The sequence below is a fragment of the Neodiprion fabricii genome, chromosome 6, assembly GCF_021155785.1.
Source record: "Neodiprion fabricii isolate iyNeoFabr1 chromosome 6, iyNeoFabr1.1, whole genome shotgun sequence".
NCBI lineage: Eukaryota > Metazoa > Arthropoda > Insecta > Hymenoptera > Diprionidae > Neodiprion > Neodiprion fabricii.
The window spans coordinates 4,619,629-4,646,286 of NC_060244.1; the positions used below are offsets into that span (position 1 = coordinate 4,619,629).

At 48.1% G+C, this 26,658-nt stretch overlaps 2 protein-coding genes across 5 annotated transcripts in view; one reads left to right on the forward strand and one right to left on the reverse strand.

Moving 5' to 3' along the window:
- The window catches only part of LOC124184397 (teneurin-m), a 344,914-nt gene that overhangs the window by 74,495 nt on the left and 243,761 nt on the right, over window positions 1-26,658 (forward strand). The gene's annotated exons all lie outside the window — the stretch shown is intronic.
- Window positions 18,593-20,410, reverse strand: LOC124184812 (sialin-like). Its single transcript, XM_046574916.1, has 6 exons — window positions 20,407-20,410; window positions 20,050-20,335; window positions 19,403-19,994; window positions 19,207-19,339; window positions 18,861-19,102; window positions 18,593-18,772 (listed from the first exon to the last, which is right to left on the reverse strand). Exons 1-6 carry the CDS (start codon window positions 20,408-20,410, stop codon window positions 18,593-18,595), a joined length of 1,437 nt encoding a protein of 478 aa, XP_046430872.1.

The following is a 26,658-nucleotide window of genomic DNA, read 5'->3' on the forward strand; positions in this document are numbered from 1 at the left end:
GCTGGTTTCGTGCGGGATACATTTTACAACCGGAAGACCAAATCGTTCGGTGACCTTGCCGCTTCGCACGCATGACAGATAACTCCTATCCCATGAACGGAATACAGAGCGCCGATTACGCCGAAACGGACTTCTTGTGACGCGCTGCGACGTTGCGTTGAATCGCGCCGCTGTGTGACCGGCGTCGTTGATTGATCGCGCTTTAAGCGTTTCCGGGTGCAACAGCATCCCCTTATTCGGTCTGCTCTGCCGTTTTTTCCACGAGACGATACACGCATGGTGCATGCACCCCTGGTTTGTGTCGCTTTAACGCGATCTCGCGATAATTATAGCAGAGGTCGTGGTCTCGCGGCCTTATTCTCATTCGTTCACCTCAAAGCGCGTTTTAAAGTCACGCAAGCAGAGTCGGCGTGCACGCGAACTGAGTCCCGAGCTCTTCAGTGGCTACAGGTAGCCTCCGTATTTCGCCCTGCGGTATATATCCGTCTTGGCTCATCGAGCGGGACACGACAGATATGAAAGAACAATGTCACGTCGAGTTTTCCCCGTGCAGTCAATGGAAGTGGCTTGCAGGAAGGTTTTTTTTCACGGAGAGGGTTACCCGCGAATACGTGTGGCAGTTTGTTTGCGGTGGCGAATCGCCGGCTATTTGCCGTGGCTTTGTCGTCGTCTCTGCGAGAAGAAAAGAGCGGGCCTCATTGACGTTTCCCCGAATGCCTGTCACCCCGGTTTTTTTGACGGAGGGTAATGGTCAGAGTCCGTTTCCGGGATAGACAAAGCCCTGACGTTGCCGCCACCGCAACGACAGGCTGACAATTACAAAAGTTTCCTCGCTATTGGCGTAAGTGGATTGACAACGGTACCCCTACTTCTTGGTACCTACTGCGGCGTTGCTGGCCGTGCAAGTGGGACATAAAAATATAGCATCGAATGGCCACTGTCAAAACCAGAAACGTCCAGAAGACCCTCCCACCCATCGCGTCTCGACGTGGCAGATTGGCTTCGCGATTCGGAAAATAGTATATACAATATATACATATATATACACATATTTATATGTCTATCCGCTGTTTCATCTGTTCCAAAAATACGTCTAGCAAGTCAAAATCAACACCGAATGGATAAACATCGGTATATTTTCACGTGGTATCAGTTCTTCAAGTTCATGCAACCGAAAACGTTTATACCGATACCGTTACCCGAAATGCAACCAAGTTTGTAAATAATTACAAGCACAGCGTTTCGCTGCATTTCGAACTGAATACGCAGTCGAAGACGAGACGAAACGGTGCAAATTTTGACTCAGCTTTGCGAACCGCATACCCCGCGGCTTAGAATTTTCGAGGGATCGAGGAATCGCGAGGGAAATCCGGCAGGTATAGAATTTCGCGAAATCCAAGAATTCAACGCCGATCAGAACTTGACCTACATAAGTCAGTATTAGCGTGGCAGTCGGTGAAAAAGTGTTCGAAGGGTGGGGGAGATTTATTATGCCCTTCGAAACGGAGCCTTTTGCTTTTTGGCGTGGTAAAAAAGTTCGAGTACCGATCTGAAAAAAAATTCTTCTCTTTTCTAACGGTTCTGAGTCTTCAACGGATTCGCACTAGAGGGAGTAGAATCAGACTTGCGAATCGGGGCACAGACAGCGTGCGTCGAAGGGAATGAGCGCTCTGGGGCATTTGAAATACATATGTATCTTTTCAAGTGAATTCTTTTCCAGCACACTTTTTTTGGCCCCGATGAGCGAACGCCTCCGCGACGGGGCGAGCTGAACGAAATTTTCGAAACATGCACCAGCCGGGGTTAATATTTGAACGTGGCGAGCTGCAGGTTCGATAAAAAAGAATCCGGCGATCGACCTTGTCGAAAAGACCTTCAAAGTTGGGTCCCGATCCCGTCGAGGTTCAAGCTCGGCTCGGTAAGTACTTCATGAGTCGGGTTTTTCGCCCTCAGAAGTCGGCCGGCGTATAATGCGAGCGGAGAAAAATGGTGAAATATCGCAAGGATTTCTCAGCCCGAGTCTAGGCGGCTCGTTCGCGACGCGCCCTTGGCTATTATTTCGCCAGCTACCGCCTCTGCGGGGAAAACGCCGTCGCGATATATCCGTTGACAAACGATTACGCTCCGACGCTCGCCCTGGCTTCAAGTAAGAAAACACTTGCGCTAAATCATACGAGCGGCTGGATACACGCCTCCGGCCTCCTCTTGTCCTCCTCGCTACTGCTGTCATCATCTTGAGCGAAAAGCCGAGGCATTTTATCACAGTTTGCGTTGTATAAAAATATAAGAAATTCACTCAATCATATTTCGTACAGCACTGAAAATGTCATAGTGAATTTTTGATTGATTCAACACTTATAAGCTTTCCACGCAAACACAGTGTCTCGATTAGCTTTGAACTCCGACGGGATCGTTATTTTACAAGCATAAAGAGGTCCCAAATTTGAACGCCTGTGCCCCCGTCAAACGATGCGAGATTATATTATACAGGCATGAGTCGAGGTGTGTCACCGCCCATACAATTCGAGCAGAGCATATCGTTGATTAAAGGCCTAACGCCTACGCCTCGACGTGTATTCAATTCGAAAATGTTCAACGAACCGTTCGTTCCACGCGTAATCCGGTGATATTGAATTTTGCCCTGGTTTGGATAGTGACAGGTGTACCGAAAGGGGAGAGGGGGGAGGAACGGGTAACAGGAGTTTCTCAATTTCCGGTTTACCGACAAAGAATTTTACCCTTGACCCAGGTACTACGGGTGATTTTGGGAACGTCAGCGGCGCATTAGCCTTCGCCCACGTCCCGTATCGTAAAATAGTGAGTAAATCGGATTTTTCTTAGAGGGGCGGGTGGGACGGGGGTCGTAATTGATCCCGGAGCCGACCTTCGAGGAAAGGCTGCGTCAGCTATAAGGAGTTCCTCTGTCCTCCGCAGACGTTGGAGGGGTTAATTCAAGAAGCAACGCTTGAGTGGTTCCCCGCATAAACAAGAAGCGTGACCCTACGGATTGCGGGACGCCTAACCGTCCCTTCGCCCCTTCAACCCTTCGCCAACCGCGGCCTCGTCTGAGATACGCGCTCCGCGCGGAACGCGTTACTCTTTCTTTACCTACGACGCGACTCTTTTCGTCGACACCCACCGCACTCGACGTTCTCTCAACCCCCGAAACTCGGCCACACGCGACCCTCGTAAAACGTCGATTCGAGCCCTCAAAATTTCACGTGCACGCCGTCGCTTTTACACAGGAACAGCAGAGAGCTTGCGGGCCGCGCAGAAACGGTCCGCGACTTCTCCCCTAACCCTTCCAGGATGGGTTCGACCCTTGAGCTAATCTCACATTGCACAGGCTCTGTGTATACATGTACACTCTCTGCTCGGACTTGCCGCTCCTGCATCCACCCTTTTTTATCATTGTGGTTTACGCGCTCTGGCCACTTTTTACTCCTTCTTCGGCTCGTTTCATAAAGTAAAGCTCCGAACCAGAGGGTGAGGGTTGAATTAATGACTCCGACGGCAGACACTACCTGGGCATTCCGGCAGTCGACGTTCCCCAAGGCGTCGTTACGGGAGACAGAGCGCATCAAACCCCCATTGCCGTTTGTTTATTTACCCCATGTTCCACATTAGCGGTGCGGAAAGCTCTATTTCAGTAAAGTATATGAGAATAATTCGATGAAAATGTGACGAAAAACGAAGCGAGCGCTTCCCTCGTCACCTTGTTTCGCGGTGTATCCATGAAAGGGTGAGTTTATCCACCGATCGCCAGCGATATGTACGCGCATATGCGGTGATACGTGTTGGTGTATATGCATAAACGCTTCCGGGATGAAATAAAATTCCGCAAATTCCTGTCGTCACATCAAGAAATATTCTGCGAAGGTTGGTAGGAATGACGTTTGGCAGCCAGAGGGTTGTTGCCCCTGGAGGAGAGGCTGCCTTCAGCCCCGTCGAGGGATTCAAATAAATTCCAGGTTTTCTGAAAAATTCAAACGCCTCGGGCGGAGGCTAGGCCGCCGCCATAAGGAGGAAAAGTCATCTCGACGATCCATATCCGCGCTCCTTATTCCACCTCATTCAACTTTCAATCAAAACCGCGCGGGGCAGCCCGCAATTCAGTTATTCGCGATTCGAAAATTTTTCCATAAGAATTCGCGCGTCGATTCTCAGAACGCACTTGTTAGAACTTGGCTAATTCGAGCCCGATTGAAGTTGCGGTTCTTCAACGAGTATCGACGTCCCCGTTACCAAAGACGCCGCTTCACTCGCCCCGTAATTGATTGCCGACCTAAATATTAACCGACTGAACGCGTATTGACGTTCCCACCAACGAAGCTGCGACACGCGGCTTCGCAAGCTTATTTACGTGCCTGCGGCGAAAGCTCGGTCATAGAGTTGAAAGCATGAATTTCTCCTATCTCTCGGCGTTGAAAACTGCACAGCCAGTACATAATATTTTAACACAACGACATTCAACTGATTGTGATGCGAATGCTGTCGGCTAAATACTTACGTACATCTGATATCCGCAGCGCAGTTTACGCCGCAGATGTTGCACCGTGAATCCGTTGAAAACTTATACGCTAAAACCGAGAGTCGTGCACGGATATCTCGAACCTTTTATTTATAACATAAAAGTTTTTTATTCCAAGCTTACCTCGTGCTTTTCCCTTGCGCTATGTCTTCCTCAGCGAGCTAGTATTCCGAAACTCTCTTTTCTTTTATCCTTCGTTCCTCTTCTCCTTCTTCTTCTTCGTCTTCCTTCTCCCTCCGCGTATTCTGCCATACGTCTGCACTGCGTCTCCGTTCGCAGTTTTAGTTCGGTTGAACCACCACTCGCGCATAACAAATGGCCACGTTGAAACTTTTCTTCAACCTGCTACGGCGCGGCATTCCGGGCGTCACTGTAAATAATTCGTTTCGAGAAATGAATTCAGATGAAGCGTTGTCTCTGCGGGACAAAGAGTGATTCGAAGAATCTCAATGAGTTATTGGCCCGTATAATATTCGCGATAAAGAAAATCCTCACCCCCAAAGTGGAGATTTCGGTACTCGAATATTTCCATCCGCTTCGCGTGGTGCGTAATGACAATTAAATATAATTTATCTACCCGCACCTTTTTTTCTTTCCACCAGGATATTCCTTCGCCCTGCAATTATCCCAGCGCTTTTTTGCACAGGCCGCGTCACTTTCACCTCCCCCCGGAGAACCATCGCTACTTTTTAGCGACTTTTATCTGCGGCTACCGCCCGGTCCAGATACATCTCGTTCTTCGGGGGCCCGCTATCGCGTCCCGACAGCCCGCAGCGTACCTCCGTCCAAGTTTGAACTCACTCGGATCTTTGCACCCCTCGGGGCTGGCCCAGATTGTTTTATCTTGTTCGAGTCAGAGACGCACTGACACGCGCCGAAACTAGTTAACCATAAAACCGGCACCTCGGATCCAGTGAGAGACGCGCTTGCTTCGAAAGATTCGCTCGAGTTTTAGCTGTCGTAATTTTCCTTTTACTTTTTTTTCTTGGAACGAAAAGTAATTCCCGCTTGTTAATTCCGCGATTCGACGTTAATTTGGCAATTATACTCACCGCGACGAAGCTTCGCGTGGAGATAACGGATCGGTCGAACTAAGCCTGCATAAAAATGTTTACGTATGTTTATTTTAACTGGATTATTATCATTGAACGCGTTCGGCGCTTATCGGTTGGTAAAATCGGTGCACGGCAGACTTATAATAAACGACATGAGACCGGGTATTAAACAATGTGACATAATTTGACGCGACATGCATCGAGCGAAGCGGTTCAATAGCGCGGGATGTGAAAATAATTGTATATCTCATACGTCGCGGATCGTCGAAGACGACGGCAGGCGGTATAATAATTCCGGGGAAAAAGTTTGCGAGTAAATCATCGCCGAGGCGCGTATAACCCTCGTTACGTAATAATAAGGCTGTGACCGTGGTTCCCGGGTTCCCGGGTTCCTGTAGCCACCCTGGGAGGATGAAATTGAGGAGAAAGCGAAGGGGACACCCCGCCGAAAGGCATCGGTGAGCGATAGCAAAGGTTTCAGCAATGGACAGCGCGATCAGTCTTCCATTATGCTTAAGTCGGGGGTGTGGCGGCGGCGCAGCGGCGTTATCGGGAACCCGGAGGCAACGAGGCGCTTCTTCTCCAGCTGATTCCGTCGACTTAAATCGGGGAGAAGCTAACGCGCGGCTGGGATATACCGATTCGGTATACGTTTCATTATCGTCGTTATAACTCTGCTCGAAATAACGTCAACCGGTTTCGTCCCGATCGATGATTCCGCGTCATCGTTGTTCGATCGCCCTCGTTTTTTCGTGGGAAGTATAACCCCGCGTCCGAAATCCAGGCTCACGGAATCCCTTGACAAGCCTTTCATCCTTCGGCTAAAGAACGGCTACGGGCGGCGGGGAAAACGGCGAGGAATCGATGCTACAGCGAGCTGGAGACAGTATCGATTAACGACTCTGCGGCAGAGGAAGTTGACCCTGACCCTGTTGCCCGTTCGGTTGGTTTCTTTGAAAAATGAAATGATAGAGATCAGGGCCGCATTACTCGTTTCAACGTTGACTTTATATTCGCGAAATTGCGGGACGGCAAAAGGTTGATTTATATTTCTCTGTGATGATGCATGTCCGTTTTTTCTTCTCTCCTCTCTCCGGGCGTATTTCGCTCATGAAATAATGTACAGGAATTTGCTGCTGCTGAAGATGTGTAATGCTGAAGAAAAATGAATCAGTATTTCAGAAATGAAATTTCCCGGCATGCGATAGCGATTTTGTTTCCTATTCTACCTCTGAAATAATGAAAAACTCTACGCTTTGTATACCTTGGCGCGCTTCTATTCAAGGCACGAAATTCGAATGATTCGGAGCCTGCAGCCGAGGGTTGGTAGGCACAGGGATGAAAATGGAAATATGAGGCACAGCTCGGCACAGGTGCGTCAGAGATGTCTGTCGTCTCTCCACAGAGTCTGCGGAAACTTCGCTTAAATGAAGCCCCGGTGAAAACTTGGCTGTTTTCAGATTTCCACCGTATATTTTAACCAGTTCTCTTGTCAATGGTATCTCGTGCGAGATTTCAATTCGTCACTTTGAGACACCCCTCGAAAATTGAGGTAGCTGAGTATTTTCCTCCTACAAGACGGATGATCGATAATTCTCGTGACTACGCGCGTATAGTCGAATACAAATTTCCGTTTTTTCGAATTCTACGATAATGGAATGAAAAAGAAGCAAAAAAAAAAAGAACAAAACGCGGTTTGTCGAAAATTAATTTCGGTTAAAAGTGGACAACTGTTGTCTGACCATCAGACTGATTAAGCGTGAAGGAAAGCCGTCGCAAGATTAGCCCTCCGGTGTAGTCTGAAACCCCGGCATACGTGCGGCAGTATCGAGCTACGTGCCGTGCATTTCGGTAATTAGACCTTGCGTGCGTTATCTTTCGTGACGTGCCGGATTCATTGAAAAATGAGGAGTCCGTCGGAGGCCTTTACAAATCCGTACGAGTAGTAGTCGGTTCGATTGACCGCCCGTCGTCTTTCCGTCCGTCGATTTTTCAATATCACGAGGAAAAAGAAAGGGGCTCGCGGTGAGTGCTTTCTCTTTGCTCAACCTGTTATGTGTATACGGTTATCACGAATTTCTGTATGCTTTCTTCTTGTTTTTTTTTTCTCTTCCTCTTTCATCGAGGATTTTTCGATGTCGGACGATGGGCGGTGTCGAGCACCCCAGCCAGCGGTCAGGGACCATCATGAAACACTGACAGGCTGCGTTCGCTAATGTATTGATCGTTGATCGCGCCACTGGGCGTCCTGTCCATGATCTATTGAATGCTGACCGCGACGCATATATCTCCATTACCGTGACCGCATCTCGTACACGCCGGTACACTCGATGCAAAAACCGGCCACCCTTGCACCGCGCCATTTTGGCTAGCAGGGTTTTCGGCTCTTCGCTATTCTTCCGCCTTCGTGTTTGGCAGTTTTGAGCTACGGTGGAATTGATGATCAGCCCATAGCTGGAAGGAATATGCTTGTGTACAGGTATAAGAGACGGTAAATTGACGCGTGATCATCAAACAGATTCGATCGGATGATGAATCATGCACTGATGTTACACGACGAGATGAAACCAGTGGAAGCTCCTGCTGGTCTCTGGTTACTAAGTGCGTTTGGTTATGACGTACAATATCACACAAGTTCAAAGTCTTCTTTTTCTTCTTCTTCTTCTCGACTTGTTCGATTATACGAATCCAGTGTGACGAAGATGTATAATGACGCTAGCTAATATCGAAGCCTACTTTAATTCATCTCATCGTCGTATCCATTAATAACCGAAGGCTTTTCTTTGTTTCAGGTAAGTCAGCGGGGTTCCGTACAGCAAGTATACACCGTGTACCACGTGAGTTTCAAAGTCATTAATCAAGTCACGCTCGCGTCTAACGCGGACGAAATATCCCGCAGTGAAAAATACCACGAGGAAAGAAACATCCCTCAAGCCAGCCCAGAAGCTCTGCCGATATTATCTATTGCACGATAAGCGTTGTTTAGATTAACCGGTTGGATCGGGGCTGTTCCAATTACCGGTATAATTACTACCAAAAATTTTCATAAAATTTAAAGTCTGGTCTGTTATTTGGCTCGCGTTATGACGACGATGCTCATGTGCCACCTGATATCGTTCTCATTATCATTAGCCAACGTACGTTCCAATTACCCGTTCACGTTCTTCCTTGTTATGTGGAACAAATACTTCCGAGTCATCGTGCCATTTGATTTTTCCCTTCGCCCGAGGTGGTGTCATCAAACATTTGGCACGAAGCGGCGGCAATAAAGCAATAAGCCAGACAACGAGTCGCCGAGTTTAAAACCTCGAAGACTTCGTTCCATGCGGAGATAACCCGCCGCTGTGTGTCTCGAAATGCTCGAATTTTGTTAATTAAATGTCTCCGACGAAACCGATTCCGGCTTGTTTATTATAGGAAGATTCTGTTCCTCTGCACCTGGCGTTACTCGAATAAGAGAAGGAGACGATTTGGGGTTAGCTGACGGAACGAGAGGGCGAAGGAAGCAGGGCGGGCTAATTGGATGTCGAAGGCGCAATCTTGTGGTCTCCATTTGTCATTTGGTAGCAGGACATCTCTTCCCCCCATCCCGCCGCGCCGAGAGTTTTGTCACCGAACCGCGACTTCAATTCGGTTCATCTCTTTCACAATCCGATTTCGATCAATTACAAGCGACCCCCATTCGGCTCCCTCCTTTCCCTCTTTCTTATACCCGATAATGAAGAGTCGATAGAAATATTGGATTCTTCGCCGGATGGATCGAGGTCACATTGCTGCCGTCGAATCAATGCGAGATCATAAAGAGAGAACAAAGAAAGCCGGGTGCCGCCGGATTTTGAAATTGGATGTAGAAGGTTCGAGGTGAATTAAGAAGCTCGCAACTAATCACTGATCGTAATATTCAAACATCGGGACTTGGGATTCTGTGCACGCTGCTGGAGACTGTACCTCAATATTGACATAACCCACGTTTGGGATTCTGCAGTAGCAGTAATAAACGCGAGACGTAGTGTCAACTTCGAAATCACGTCAATCTTGTAAAAGCTTTGGATCGACAGAGATTCTCTTCCACGGTGCATCGCTTCCTAAAACAAGAACTAGATGTTGATGGAACAATTCATTCCATGATACTCGACCTCAACGCTGTTCCGCTTTCTTCACGTAGCAGATTTGACGGTTCGATGTACGTACCAATTGAAGTTGTGAATTATTCAGGGTTGTGGGTTGAACAATTACCAAGCTCTTTGTACAAAATGCAGATGCATACGATGCGTATAACTGGAGGGTAAACTCGTGCCACGCAGAGGCTAGCACGAAGCGTTGTTAGGGGTAGAGTATAACCAGCCACCGTGCAACGTCTATCGCACGTTGGGTGTACACGTCGATACGACGCCACGGTAGAGCAGCATTGTTTGCCCGAAAGACAACACCAGTAATTGTCTCCGTCCGCTTCTCCGTAACCCAGTACCCGATTACCGGGAAAAATACACGAAGTAGCAAGTGAATCGACAGTAGCAGTCAGGGTGCATCCGGTTTTCACGATCATCGATCATCGATCGTCGTTAACGCGGATTTGATTTTTCGCCTAGACGATAGTCGCACGAGTCGATCGCTTCTCCCCTACTCTCCTACCTTTCTTCCCGTGCGAGGAACGAACGAGTGACTAATTGTTCGCACGCGATAAACCAGACGGACGATAAATTTTTCTATGGCACTCAACCGGCGCGGGTGAGAGGCATCGCCATGTGGTGGCCACGTTCCGCCGCCGCAATACCCGGAGAACCGGAGACTCGGTGAGCCGACGACCGGGAGAACCGGAGGAGCAACGCTACTAATTGCTCATTAGCCGGGTTCACAGGCATTCCTGAACGCGTTACGGGCAACGCCGCTCTCTTACTCTTCGAAGAAAAAACCCTCGGTCCCGCAGCCCGATGCACAGATGAATAATAATTGTTGTGCGACATCGATGTGTGCACGGAACGGGATCGACGAGAGGGAAACGTTGCAAAGAATCGCTCTTCGTCGCACGAGACCGAGAGAGAAATAGAGGCAGTGTAATTTCATGCTACAGCCGGAATTATCCCTGAAAATTTCACTTCCTCTTACCGATTTTCTCAGCGAAATCGAGCCGGCATCGCTCGGGCGCATTGTCAATGGTGTTACGGTCTTGCCTTATCACTTTATTTTAACGCCCCCTCATTTTCGTTATCCATGTCCTTAGTCTCACTCGATTTCATCAGCCGCCAACCACCCCCGAGTCCCGCGCCTCCTCACTCTCTCAGACCATGATTAATCGTTGTAAATAAACGTCCTCGGGTAGGACTGCCTCGAGAAGGATTTCGCCAGACCTGGGTGGTTATTTCTTGCCCTTGTGGGTGAGTTGTGCGGAATTTGCCGGTGAGAGCGGGGATGAAGCGGGTGGCGGTGGCGGCGGTGCGGAGTCGAGAATTTATAGGGAGTGTCCCACGCGTGTATAATTTAGTATCCCGCTCGCGAGAATATGAGATAGGTAGTTAAGAAAATGTGTAATACCGTTACTTCGACGAGTTTCTCGCCGTCTTCGTCACCCCCGCTTTCCGCCTCCAGCAACCCTCGAAGTTTCGTACTTTCTTGCCCTAAACTCTGACCCCGCTAACCTTCATCCCTTATCCCTTACCCCGCTCCGTCTCTTCAGCTCGGTAACTGCTAGTGCCAAGAGTAGTTAGCCGTGTCCCGAGGCAGGCGACCGACCGAGGACCCATTAAAATCCTCGCGCATTGATCCCTTTCAGCCGTTCAAGGATCGACCTTTCGTCCTGTCGTCCTTGATTGCAAGACTGCAAGCTCCTTTGGAAACAGAGATTTTTAGAACAGCGCTCTTTTCACCCTTTCCCCTTTTCATTTCGTCCAAGGGGCAGAGTCGGGGCCAAGCCTTACATAATCGGGGATCTCGTCAGGGTGCTCAACCTCTCGAGAACTGGGTCGAGCCTCGGAGCGTCTCTTAATTAATTACCTTCTTCAGCTCGCTGGAGTTTCTCTCCGTTGGCACGGAGGGGAGGCACCGGCGTCGAAAGTATGTAGCGGGCGCGTGTTTCTAGTAGCTGCTCCTTGAACACGCCAACCCCGGTTTCTCGGACGCACCGCGTGGAAAGAACTTGGCCGAGCGTGAAGGGTGCGAGTGTCTTTCCTTTTATCTATCGCGAGGACGCAAGACCAGGGCAGAGATCCTGCCGAGGTGGGGCGACTGCAAGGAAAAGCGCGGGGCTTGCGAAGTATATTGTTACGAGGAACAAGGATTAGATAATTAATGAGGCGAGGTTAAGTATCTCGGAGTAAGCGAGTACCCAGCTATTCTTTACACTCTCCCTCACTTCTTCTTCTCCTTCTTCTGTCTCTGCATCCCCCAAGCGCGAGAGCAGAGTACCAAGATATTTGTGTAATGATCACGGTGCCGCATTTACTCCCTTAAAAACTTCCCTGAAACTCACTCACTCACCCTCTCTTATTCTATCCTCGGAGATGAGCGCTGTTGTGATCCGGTGATCGAAGCCCCTCGCGATTCTGCAGCTTCACGAAAACACGAAGAAGAAACATCCCCCTTCATTCACACCCCGGTCTGAGTAACAAAAAAGGGAGAAAAACCGGGGTAAATTACTCAGAAGAGAAACAACGTAATGAGGGCGCAAAGTGAAGCGGCGAGCTTCCCAGCGCGAGAGACCGTAAGAACAAAGTGTTCTTCGCTGACTGCAGAACTATCGAGTAGCACGCCGTGGTTGCAACTTGGCTGCACCAACTCCCGAGGGGTCAACAGCAACGGAGGGGGGCAATTAAAGCGTCTGAAGCCGCTAACGAGGATCACCTTGCCAGGAAATTTTCATCCCCGAAGCATCCCGGCGGTCTTTCAACGGAACACGAGTTCGCGGAAATCACTGATTGCTCAAAGAGTGTTTTTTTCTTAGAAACAAAAGAATCACTTTTTTAAAAATATTGTCAACGTCTCGTCTGATCGAAATGTCTCGAGCGAGTCTTGCTCCAAATTTTTCTTTTCCTCTCTGGTTCTCTCTTTCTCTCTCATACCTCACTTCCATCCTGCTGTTTGCCGGTCCATAGCCAGATTCTGACGGATAGAGGGTTAAGAGCAGGTGCACCTGAGGACATGCACGTTTTGAGATGATTGTTTAATTCACCGAATTCTCGGCTAATGGAGCGAAGCGGTAATTAAAAATCTTCCCAAATACCAACATCATTAAACCCTTTAGATGCACAAAGGAAACCGCGCAAATGATTCGTCTGGATGGGCGTTTCGGATATTAGGATTTTCGTAAGTGTCTCGGTGGCTATCACTGCAGAACGACAACGACGATGATGATTAACGTTCGATTAAAACTATATACACCAACTTTGTAAGGTCAGCCGTCTCCAACACCTGCTAGTTTTTTTCTATTCCGACCGACTCGAGAATTGTTGGTGGGCCCGCCGCTGGGTGGGCCCGAAACCAGCTTCGCGCAATATATCGCTGTGGTAATTACGGAGAGGTTTTAATTAAATTTAATGAAGAATAATGTATCGGATACGCGCGCGCTGCACGCCACTCGGCGGCACCATAATATTATGATCCATGCACTTATTTTTCAACCAGAAGGATACAAACGTCTCAATACAACTCGAATTCCCGCAGTCACTGGGACCCCATTCCGTCCGAAGAAAGTCGCGGCGCGGCGGTATAGTGGAAAATTCAGGCGAGGAATGTTTTTCACAAATCACTTGGAGCGGATCTCGGGCTAGCTTAAGTTCCCTCGCATGCTTTGTCTCGACTGGACAGAGACATCAGGCGAATTTCACTACGGCTCGTGGGCGGCGAAACACATACAAATGGAAATTAAGTCGAGGACTCGGGCTTTCCTTGACATTTTCTCCCCGCCTTCGTGAGCGGAAAAGCAGAACTCCGCAGAGTTCCGTACACACGATTCGGGGTGAAGTCAGACTCGCTTACGGAGAGACAAAAGCTCGGATTATAAGGGATGGTTAATTATTAAAACTGTTTTGGCCGGTAATTAAATTCTGGGGTAGAAATATCCGCATTCGCATATATGCACCGGGTACGTTGTTTGCAGCCTCTTTCTGATTAAAAATCGTGCGATAAAGAAAAAAATAAATAAATTCAACCGACGACAGAACTACCACTACTTCACACTGCCTCCCCCCGATTTCATGGCTCCTCCCTCGTACCAGCTGCGTCGTATTTTCACCGGGGTCTAAAACCCCGCCTGAGAATAATATACGGAGTAAAATGAGATCCCTTGATTATCCCATGGGAATCGGTCGGCAGAGCGCTGCATGCATATACGCATCGTAATCAAATGACCAAGCAATTTCTTATGAAATTCCGTTCCGTCTTCCTTCAATATCGATTTAAATTCTCCGCCACTTTTATACCTAGTCAAAGAATTCAACTATCAGTTCGTTTTCACCATAAACTCAGAACAGATTGCGATTCCATGAACTCGTGGAGGGAAAAAAATGACGATAACAGCAATAGTAATAGTAATAACAGTGAGCACGCTGATAAAAAACCTCGCAGACGACCTTCAGACTACCGAAGAACCCTCTCCTCCCTCCACGAGCACTTTATCCAAACATTTATCAACACTTACTCCGCGCCGTCTTTTCATCACCTAAGTTATTCGTTCACGTACAAGATCACGGAGCCCATGTCAATTTGCATAGGCAAACCTGTCTCCCATTCACCCAAATTCTTCGTACTTGTTAAAAATTTTTTGATGCCGAATACGTACGTTAATTCGGACGCTCTTTAATTTCGCAGTTATCAGCTGAGGATGAATCAGCATTTCGAAAGGTGCAGTGACTTCTATTCCCTCGCTTCGAGTGACGGAAGTTTGACCCGTCAAACGGTTCGCTATCGTCAAAGAAGTTTCTGCTCTGACGGAGGAACGCGGGCTTCGGTATCTCGTGCACTCTGTACAAAGAAGGAATCGATACTGAACCGTGTTAGGTGCACTGTCACGGGGCCGTGGGCTGGTGTGAGTTAATTGAAAAATGCATAAGAACGTACTCTCTGGTATGACTGTAAACGCGTTTTCGATTCAACCCGAGATCCGGCCGCTCTCTATAAATAGACTCAGCAGCTCCCCGCACCTTTGAGCTGATCGAATGGCCATCATACGAAGCGCGCTGTACCAATCTCACGCCTGTTTTTACAGGAGATGAAGAAAGACGGAGATGAAGATGAATTGGAAAGAGAGAAGCTCGTGGCAGAGCGGTCGAGTGGAAACGTACGACGCGTAGTGTGATTTCGGTCTAAGAGCAAACCGCAGTGGTGGAGAAACCAGTAATAACACTTTTACCGTTATTTTGCAATGTAAAGATTTTGTTTTTTTTTTCAAACGTAAAAATGCAGCTGCAGGGACGCGACGCTAAAGTCTAGACGGTATGCATATAATAATTTCGTAAGAATATTCGAATGCAAATCCGCCCACCTACCAATCTAGACAAAACTGAAATATCCGAGAGCGAAAACGCGACAGTTTGGCGTCGCCAAAAACTCGGCAAGATTCAAGATTCAAGTGAAAGAGAGAAAGAGAGAAGGAGCAGGAGAGTAAGGGTCTCTTTCTGGTTCTCATCAGCATGCGAAAACTTTGTTATTTGTTTGAACACGTTAAATTATGCATGCACAATATGCCGACGACGGGCGAGTACGTCGAGTTGGAAATAGGGGTGGGTGGTTGGGCGGGTTAGGAGAAAGGGGGGAAGCGGTACTGGAATAAGCGGGGACGAGGGGGAGGGCAAACCGGGGCTGCGAAGGGGGTGCGTTTATCCCGCGTGCCCGCGTAATTGAAACAACAATAAAGTGTGAGCGAACAACAATGAACGTGCGTAATAACCCAGAGCTCTTTGCCGAAGCGTTGACGCCACCCCCAAGCCGGATCCGGGGGGTGGGAGGTGGGTGTTAGTGTTACTGCACGTTGACGAAAACGCGGTGGAGGAAAAGCTCAACAAAGAGCAGCGGGACGTCTGAGTCGCGAAGCTGAGCAACGCTCCCGCTGTCCCCGCGGGGTGAAAGATGAGGAGGCGTGAAAATATTATTAACTTGAAGCCTTTTTCCACCTTGGTGAATTTCTCGACTCTCCCGCAATTACCCAACGATGAGTTCACGCCGCGCAGAACGAGGAGTTAGGGAAGGGAATAGTTACTGGCTCTCCGAGAGGTGAACCGGACCCTTGATTTCCGAAGGGGATTACTCGCGCTACCAGACCCGGCTTACTTCCGCACCACGACACAAATGCGCGGATGTGCGTGCACGCAAGTGTATTACGGCATGACGATCCGCGCGCATTTATAAAATATAATATCGCACAATGATAACTAATCGCTGCAGGAAGAGTTCGCGCCGCATATTGCAACGTTCACAAAGGGGGTGCGCGCCGGCCTCTTTCTTACCGCAATGAGCCAGTCAATCGAAGCGCACTTGTACACAATATTTTCACCAAGGGATGGTGGGGAGTCCGTTGGTTCGAGCCGGTTGTTTCTGCCCGGCCAACACGTGGATGGCCGAACAAGAGCTGCACCGTCGTCGCTGTGGTAAAGTGTTTCGCATCTGCACGCGGGGTACTCGCTCGATCGCTCAGGGGTATTTTGCACACCCGTGCAGCGTGGCGGAGGCGCAGAAAGGACGGGGAGAAAACTGGTATGAAACCCCGCGCCCCCGATACACGCCAGGAGGCAGCGAAAGGGTGCACGAGGGAGATAAAGTGACTCGAGGCAGCTGGCGTCGTTCACCTACGGCAGTCTCTATTCGTCCCACATAACCACTGACCCATATTCCCTTGGGTAACTGTAAATCTGCGGGATTTCCATCCGTGTTTGCATTGTCGTATTTTCTGGACGTCGACCACCGTCAGTTCCGAGAAGTGGATGCGGAGCGGCGGCGTCAATTGCCGTGAAAAATATCAACTCACCCGGGAAACCCGGCTTTGGACACAATTATCGTTATCTAGTCGTAAGCCGGAGGATTCCGTTTGTTTGCAACTTGCAATGACCGTTGCTTCCATGCCCGAGTACTTCGGTGGGGGCTTCCAAACGGTGCGTCCCTTCGGCCTGTGATCTGGTTGCAACGCGTGGACGCCGGATGGCTTCAGTCCGTTTCAAACGCCGCGAAAATGCCTGGAATTGTTAATTTCGCTTCACCCTACCTTCTCTACGACTGCGGACACATTTTACGGGGGAGCGAGACACCCTGCAACGTGCAACCCTTGCGCTTTCAAGCCAGCTCACGACGCTCGTCTGCACGTCTATAACCGACTCGCACTCACCCTGGTCTCACCCTTTCTTATAGCTCGGTACCAACCAGCGGTACGAGACATTCGCGACCAAGCAGTGGCAGTACCACCGGCGGCACGAGTAGCGCCAGACCTCGGCGTTATTACCGACGATAAATCGCCACCTTTAATAAGAACGCCTGCGTGCCAGCCGTACAACCACGTCGTGCTTCGCTATGCCAGACCGTCAGAGAGGAGGAAGAACGAGGGTGAGAAACAGAGACAGAGACAGAGAGAGAGAGAGAGAGAGAGAGAGAGAGAAAGGAAATTGAAAGCAGTCAACCTTTCGCCGATTCATTTATGCAAGAGAACAGTCCATTGATTTTTCTTGTTCTATATTGTTATCGGATTCTCGCGACCTTAAGCTCCGCGCGTTATAGTATGAGAAAAAGCACAACGGATCAACAAGCTCGTCGACAGTTTTGACGAGTCGTGCGAACGGTTCAACCACCGATCACCTGACGCTCCTGCATCTGCAGCCTTGGTGACACCTTGAGGGCGCGCCACTTTCGAAGGGTGTGTTTTAATCTCGAATAGAAATTCAAATTCAAATTCCCGTTCTGAATGGAACTGAGATTAGTGGTGATGCATTATTCCATTATGTACCACGTCGCTGACACACATTTCTTCGCTAAGCTTTTTCCGATACCAGACACACCGGGTCGCGGGCCAGCTGCAGGTTTGTCATATGTGTGTTATAAAAAAGTATTAAACAGAAAAATTGAGGATAGGAAGGATCACAAGGTAGACGGAGAATCACTAAGTGATCAGGCCTTGAAAACAATTCCCTGCGATGTCTGACGGTGTTCTTTTCTTCTTTTTCTTCCTATTCAGCTCCCTACGAATTCCGTTCGGGGCCGCTCACCCCTGATTTCCATGATCAGAACAGCAGGTGCATTTCCCATGATGAAGCACCGTACCGCACACAAAAAGTCCTGGGAGTAAAGACTGACCAACAGGTTCGATAGCGTCGAGATTCAGGCATCTTCTATACAAGATTCTACCAGTCTTTGTCGAAACAATATACGAGACATCTGAATCCAGCCTATCGACTATGCTAGCTAAGTGGATCGTTTGGCATCTGATAATCTGGTTCAAATTAGACACACCTCGCGATCGAGGGGACAAGCTTTCATGGCTTCGCGGACTATAAATACAGAAACGACGAAAGAGAAAACGAAAAAACGATATCTTCACTTCAATCATGGCGTCACCGTAGATAAATAACGACATACCAAAGTATTTTTTAGCGGAGCTAGTAGCACCACACTGCGTGAAGCTCCACGGTATAATTGGGACGCGAGGAATTCTTCCGCCAGGTGGCACCTAATTGGTCCACCAAGAAGCCACGTGGGTGGCCCGGCGTTAATTATGCGTGAAGACTTTCTTCGTTTTTCCGGCGCGAGCGCAACGTTTGCGGATCGCTATACGTCAACAAGGAACGCAGTATTCGGTACATTGCTCACCGAAAGCGTAACAGTGGATAAGTGCAGGTGCACAGCTTATACGAACGTACGCATATGATTACAGGCGGCAGCACCTGTTCACGGTCTTGTCGAAATAATTGTGTCAAGGGAATTTTCATTTAGCAAAGAACTTTCGTTGTTCTTCTTCATTTCCCATATCTTGATTAATCCTCAAAGTGCATTCCAGTTTGCGCTTGGTGAATTCAAGATGAATAAAGACTGTTAATTACTGACGGCGATTCTCACGATTTCTACTTTCAGACGCTACCTCTTCAGTGACAGCATTCTGTTCGACTTCATTCCAAGGCTGAATGTTACCGGATCCAAATATCGTGAATATCAGCCACGCTGATATCTGACAGATGATGACTATCCAGAAAATATTTCTCCAGGTACCGAAGGTGTGCTGAAAAGAAGTCGATTGGTGGGAACTTTTCGTCGTTAATATTGAATGAGAATATTTTTTGTTTTTATCGTGATGACTTGCAGTAAACCTCGTTTTTGGTAAAGTGCCCTGTCAGGGCTGGGATAACGAACGCCGGAATAGTGCCAGGGGTGTTTGTGATGCCCATCAAAATACCTGCGAAGTTCGGGGACAAGTCGTTCTGGTTGCACAAGTGGCCGATGAATACTGTACCGGCTACGACGATATTTATGCAAAGAAGAATCGTTGTGGCCAACCTGTGACACCCGATGTAAGCGATGATTAATATGAGTACAGCGGTCGGGACGCAACCTAGCGTGGAGGAAAACGGAACGCTTCAGCGTCATCTTTAGACACACGGGTGAGAGGTTCAACCAAGTTGAAAATCACTCGAGACTTCGTCAAATGTTACTAACTTATAGTGACGGCAATTTTTCTCGCTACAGTCATCTTCCAAATACCACGCGTTCTTCCCCAGTCCAACAACTTTCCGAGACATGGATTGAGAATTGCGATGATCAGATACGGAAAGCAGGTTATCCCCGCGTTCTAAAACATTAAAGCAATTCTCACATGCGAGGGCCAAAAAAGCGAAAGGCAAGGTCGACTCACCGCTTTGATGTTGAACTTCAGTACATGATTCATATAGAGAGGCGCCGTGGTCAGTAAAAAGTACCAGGAAAAATTGCCAAGAGTATTGGTTAGTATCAGGGCCCAGAACGGTACCGAAGTAAAAATGGCCTTCCATGGTACTCTGGGCTTGTTCTCAGAAAAGGGTTTGCGGTGAGCGTAGGTGCCGCAAATGTATTCCCGCTCTTCTTCAGTGATAAACTTTTGCGACTCAGGATTATCGGCGAAAAAGAGGATGAAAATAACACACCAGATCAAAGGCAGAGTTCCGTGGACGTAGAATACGGCCTCCCAGCCTGCGGCGCTCATGATTTGAGCGGTGGTCAGTATCGATATCACCGTACCGAGCGGCATGCCCGCGTATATGATCGCCGCCCACATGCCCTTCTCCTCGTAAACAACCCACTTGCCCATCAGCACGTTCATTACCGGTAAGTTCGAGGAGCTTACTAAACCGGTGAAGAAGCGAAGAGCGTAGAGCGCGTGGAGATGCGCTCGTGCCGTCAGCGGCAACAGAATAGTTGTAACAGCGTTGAAAAACACCGTGACGATCAACACCCACTTTGAGTTAAACCTGCGGGAAGTACCGAGCCACAATTACACGGCGATTGCTCGGTCTGTTCTCTCACCTATCGGCGCAGTATCCACTGGGAAACATGCCGAGCAGGTATCCGGCGAAGTAGATGCTAACGACGAATCCCTGCTCAACCGGTGTCCATTCGAACGGTCCTTGGACCGTGGAAACCTCGGTATGGTCATTGGTGAACTGTGGGCACTGTGGTGCTGTCTCACCCTCTTTGACGGGCTTGCGTTTCGTCATACCAATTATAGCCGTGGCAATGTTAACTTTTAGTCCGTAGATTATCATGTTCGCGACGCAGAGCATCATCGCGTACGCGGCTCGGACGTAACCCACTGCGCGGAGGGAAAAGTCGAGAGGTCAGTAATACAAGGATTTACGATTTTCGGTAAGGTATTCGACTCACCCATTATCAGAGAAATAGAGAACTATGAAACGTCAGTGCTGTTAACACGCCCCGTCACTCGATCGTCTATTTTTCCATCAGTAGATCCTTCGTACATTGAATAGTCACTCGATCTAGCGGTCGGTCCCAAAGCCTTCAATGGTACTTAGTGGTTTTCTACAAACGCACGCGCACACAACGCTCTTCTCAAGAAATGCGCACCGTGTCATCCATTTCGGGGTGATTAGAGGGCAGACGCGGACTAAGCCTGACAAATGGACCTGGCTGGACACGTTCAACTATACGTCTACACGTGGCGTAGTTGCCGTCTTCAGAAATGTTTGCCACCAGCTACATAGCTCGACTTCAACCCGTAGACCTAAGTTTTTGTACATAAATCGACGGCAAACTCCAGTTCCAGCTGGATTATGAATTATTACTATGGTATCAATTATTTCCAAATATATATGTATAGGAGAGGACTTTGGCTTCTCAATAGATCGACTATATCTCTACCTAAAGAATTACTGCTACTGATGTTAGACGAGCGACCTGAACGTTATACAGTCGTTGATAATGTTAACCGATTACTATTTTACACGATTCAAAGTATATTTTGATCGTATCGAGGACTAAATTGTTCTTGGGCTATTCACCTCGATGACAAATGGAGGACTGATCATCCAGACAGAGCGAACGTCCCGCTGTTGCTCCCGAAAAATCGGAAGATTGTTAGTGCTGACTAAGAAAAAATTTTAACCGAAGTTTTTTCATCGTTTCACTAACCTGTGGTCGTTGAATAACCCGCAGCAGTCAGCCATGCAACGACTCCGCCCCGGTCTTATCTAAAAGTTTTTAGGGACCAGATGGACCCTAGGATTGAGTCGTTTTATTTCCAGGCTGTAGACAACGGACGAAATAGGCAAGTGGGTATAGTCAGAAGTAAAAGCAGCACTTTTTAAAGGCCGTGAAAGGGTCACGTCGTTAGCACGCACTTAGGAACAACTCGACCCGGTCGGCCTACCATCAGAGCCTTTGTCTTCATTCACAGCTTGCTTTTTATGATAATTTTTATTCGTATTACCTGGTATAACACAAAGACCAGCGTAGCAACTAACGCCGGTCTATTATTCTAGCGCATTTCTGGCTTTCTTGCTTTTTCAAAATACGACGGAACAACCTCTGCGGAAAGAATACGCGGTCAGGAATGATGCTCCGAATCTTGAATGTACGCATGCATCACTTATATACCTATATGTGAGATCTGTGACGTACACGTTACTCGACGATGGCATCTTCAGCTCCGATCCATATTTACTACAAATCGATGTGTCGCCACGCGCATCACGATTTCTCACCAATTTTCTGCACTTTTCATTCCATTATCACCACCATCATTGCTACGTCCCTGTACCTTCTTTTTCAATTTGCCACGCGATTTGGTTTAAATTTCGTTGATCCGAGCTGCTTGCCTGCACTCATAAAATATACACGAATACGTCATCCTTCCACGTCTTTCACTGGAAACTGGATTATTCGTTACTCCGATGTCTGGACAAGGATACAATTGGGAGTGTCGAAAAGTTGGAAGATCGTGGCTTCTCTCTATTCACCGATTACACGGATAGAAATTTCGTTTCTCTTCTGCCTTTTGAGCGTGCCGCAGGTAGGTACGACAAACTTACGATGCCGGCAGAACGGATGACCGTTAGGTATATTCGAATACACGCCGAATATACGAAGCCGAGATAATAGCGTAGCGACGTGGCCCGGATTATCAAAAGAGTTGAGACAGCGTCTGGCGACCCTGTCGCGGGTTTCGGACTCGAAGGATATGATCCGCTTAATGTGTCCAAAGCTTAAGACTTACGAGTATAATGAATGATACGGGACTAAGCTCGACAGAGAAGCCCTGCCGAGTGACGGCTTACATGAATATTGATGTCACGGTTGATATTAATACGGTGACGTCTCGCGGTTGAACTGGTCCCGAACGCTTTGGTCTTCACCGCCTAACATCCCAGCCGTACGTCGCACCTCGAAAACTCAAACAATCTCACTTCGTTGAAATATCAAACGTAATTGTCACCACACTGTCAGCTTCGTCGGGTCGAGGAGCAAGAGTCACGTGAATTGACGTAAAAAGCATTACCCGCGTACATTAAACATGCCTATACATTTTGATCAGCTGCGTATCTTGGCGCTCAAATATACCGCCGATAGGCGTCCTGTCAGATCCCTCATACCGGTTCCTCTTGACCGAGCAGGGATAATCGCTTTAGACCATAGAGTGCTCCTGATGCCCCAGGTTATACCTCGAGTCAGTCGACCGTGGAAACGGTGTGACACCGAAGCTCGGATCAACGATCAGAAGAGCGGAGTGCAGATAATTCCACGAAGCTTTTCTTTCGAGCGATTCAATCAAGGCAGAAATATTCTAAGCTTCGTCCAGTAGGTGGAGAGCTAGGAGAGGATAGGAGAGAAGTCGCGTTAGGTAAACAGGAAGATTGCTTTAGCCAACTCCGTGGCGTCTAATGCTTCGTCATGTCATCAGGTTGATCCTTGGTAACGAGCGAGTCACGGAACGGCTAACAAGACAAGCATCGTTTCCCGTAGGGTGAGGCGACGCTGCGCTGCTTTTCAGAAGGGCACGTACAAGATGTGACGTCGACAAGTTGAAATCGCAAATGCGCGCTCACTTGTACACGCGGTTATTATACCTCCGCTGGCGACTAAGCCGTCTTTCTCGCGTTTCGCGACGACTTGTTTGCCTCTTTGCAGCACTCGTCCTCTCTCTCTCTCTCTCTCTCTCTCGCTCTCTCATAATATCGTACACACACCCTTCTCCCCGGGTGCAGGGCAAAAAGCAGGCAAAGCGACTTTCACTCGGCCATCAATCACGCCCCTCGTTCTATACCGTTTTCTATCTTTATCTCTTTTTGCCTAGCTATACCTGGCACGTTTTTCCCAACCAGATTTCGCAGATAAATACATACAAAATTTGATAAAAATTTTCGACCCTCGAGACGCGCGGTACCCGCGTTAAGTCAGTTGTATTTCAGCCGTATTCGCGAGCTAAACGTGCAAAATACCCCAGTAAATATTCCCGCTTGTCCCCAGGGCGATTCAAAACTTGCTAAAGTAGTATCGCTAGCGTAGGAATACGAGATAGATACTCGGGTGAAATTATGTACCCGATAACTAAAAAGGGAGAATAAATTCCCTCTGAGATATAAAATTCGGTCGGATTTCTGCGGGGATGGAAAATAAAGAAGCTGTGACAATAACTAATGACCCGTCTCCAAGGCCAAGTAGCGAACTGGTACACTGCAGTTGGAAAATAACTGAGAGTACGTCGGAGTGTATAAATCGCAAAAGCGACTCACCACCCTCGCTTATTCTTAAAAGGGTTGATCTACGATCGGTGATGAGGAGAGACTAAGAGTCTAGACGGAATATGAAAGTTTTCGCAAATTTGTTGTTCACTGGCTGTGCTCTCGTTTTTGTTAATTTTCAGAAAAGCTTAAAAGCCAGCGCTGCTCCTTCGGTTGTTAATGTGTTTCACGTGGCGTCGGTGCTACGAGCTTGAAACTCGCTGCATCCAAACTTTTCGTAACGATTTTTCACGATCTCACGTTCGCAACCAACGTAATACATTTGCTTTTTTTCTATCCGCCTTTCATTACCATTCGTTTGAAAGCCGATTGCCTGATCCGATTCCACTACACGTAAGCGCAGTACACGCTTAAATCCATGGATCGACTACTGAAACTGGAGAAGCTGCAGGATTTACGCAGATAAAACATGAGAACGTGCAGCTTGTGCCTAACTTGTGTCCAATCTGTAAGGCTACTTTAATAACAATCATGCCGAGGTCAGCTGGATTTCCGAAAGCACACGGGCCTCCTCTCGCTCTCTCTCTCTCCCTCTGTCTATCTTTCGTCTCTCATTGAAATGGTAAATGCGCTTGTATATAGAAGCGCTGACAAAGCGGCATTAACAGTCAAATTCATACGTATAATTAATTACACCGCCCACTCGACTCAGTGTATACGAAAGCGCGGTGACACCTGTGGAGCATGATTTTCTCCTATTGTCCTCTTCGTTAGCGACGGCATCTCAACGTAACGTAGAGGGCACGACGAAGGAGGTTGGATGGTCTCGACTAGCTCCGACCGGGCGTTTTCTGAGTGACGAGCGTGTGGATCGAGAGGCTTTTAACCCGTCGAGTATGCCTGAGTCGACGAGACACGCGCGGCATTCCGGCAAACGATCGATTCAAACGTAAAACTATAATCCTGAAGAATGGTGACCGACACGTCGCGTACCTCAAGAGCTTTTGGAGCCATTACACACACGAGACGCTGAAGGGACGAGGCCGCGTGCCTGCAGCGTCCGTTCTCATGCAGGGTGAATTTCCCCCCCAAAGAGGAACGAGACACTCCGTAATGATATACCGTAAGGGGTTTCCGGCAATTTTCAAACCATCAGTTCCGCGGCTGTACAGCTTATCGCCGGATCATGCAACGGCGAAAAGAAGTTTAATACTAGAGAGATCAGGGTCGCAACCGCACGCAGATTCCATACTCGACCCGCAACCGCCACTTAGAAGATTCCGAGCGATGCTGGAACCGCATCTGCACGCACACCCCGCGGACTTCTCAGTTCTCACACGGATCTTGAAATAACAACGAGGAGAATTGAAACGGGTGAAATATGAGAAAGCAATTACAGCGAATAACCCCGAAATGCGAAACACGCCGAAGACCTTAATCTCGTCACGCGATTTACGCTCGTAAGATTTTTGCGTCCCTCTAGAATACGGGCAACTTACCGATCATTAGCCTCGATCATCCGCACACATCAAAGGGCCAAGCGAGGCGTGTGATGTCCCAAGTAAATTGAAAGCTCCCCCAGCTAGTCTAGATTCGCATCGCGTATCGTATATTCCGCAAAAGCTCTACTTGCAGGGCAGCGAGGGTTTTCTACGCGGAATATCAGCTTGGCTGCTGAGAATGAAGAAAATACCAAACACCGCCGAAAAATTATAAGAAAGGTGAATTGAGGAGAAGCGGTAACCCGGCGACACACCTGGAAACAGGATCGGCTGCTAACGAGGCGTTGTCAGCCGGCCAGAAGGGGGTGATTACGCGGTTGAAAGTTGGCCCGGAATCGCTGACACTGATATAATTAAAGGTGTTCCTCTCTCTATTTATCACAACTCAACAAGGCGTCCTTCGGCTCCTCAATTCGATCTTGCAGCCTCCAATTACCGCGGCGTCGTTCTCGCGGCTCGGCTTATTATACGGTCGCAAAATGAAATTACAAAGGTTCTCGAGAACAGTCAGGGATGCAACGCGGGTTGTTTCCATCGGGCGGTAGTCTGCCGTCGAATTCCTACGGTTATATACCTGCCTGCTCCCGCGTTATTGTGGTTGCACCTGAAAGCGTGTTTCACGTGCAGCGGCTAGGCAGCGATACCAGGGAGTGCATACATATTCAGAGCATTTTGACCCAGAGAGAAAACAATATCGCTTTATGAGCCTGCGGTGGGTTGTATATAGTCACATGACCCGCCTCCCACTTCCATCTATATTCCAGCTTTTACCCACGCGATAGCTGATCGCTATCAAACGCTCAGATGGTATCTAATAATATATTCTATAAAGTATGGTAATACACTATTAAATAACCGATGGCTTACCGATTTATACATAACTCATGATATCCCATATTCTTACTACCCGCAATGATTGTATCGAGTTAATGATACGCCCATTTCGCTTACCGCGAATAAACTCAAGTCAATTTTTGAAATAGCAATGATTTTTTTCTGAGGAATTTGTTTACGATCTACGGGGTCAGGAGAAACGACTCCTTAATAACGTAATTATCCCGACAATAATCTAATGCCGGTATCATTAGATTTGATCTGACGCGTACACAAATCCGTTAGAAAATATTCTAGTATTATGTTACCACTGTCTTCTTGACGTTCCGATGCGCAAACGATACGCATCTATTCCCTGGAATATGTAAGTTGGTCAGCTCCCAGATTTATCACCGGTGTATCTTGAAAACGAATAAACCACAGCCAAACGTCTGGGATATATTATACAGTTTCATTTCCGATATATCTAAGTCGAAGAGCTTCAGCCGAGTGAGAAAAAAAAGTATATATTCAAATCAACAATGAAGTTCCGATCCCTGATCGTTAATTCTTGTGAAAACGTGTGGCGTAAGCACGTTCCTGTAAGATAACAAAAAGCGACG

Excerpts from the sequence above, each read along its gene's own strand:
- LOC124184812 (XM_046574916.1), bottom strand. Across the intron at positions 19,340-19,402 it reads TGAAGTTCAACATCAAAGCG|AACGCGGGGATAACCTGCTT; the intron begins GTGAGTCGACCT and ends TTAATGTTTTAG. Across the intron at positions 19,103-19,206 it reads AAAAATTGCCGTCACTATAA|GTTGCGTCCCGACCGCTGTA; the intron begins GTTAGTAACATT and ends CCTCCACGCTAG.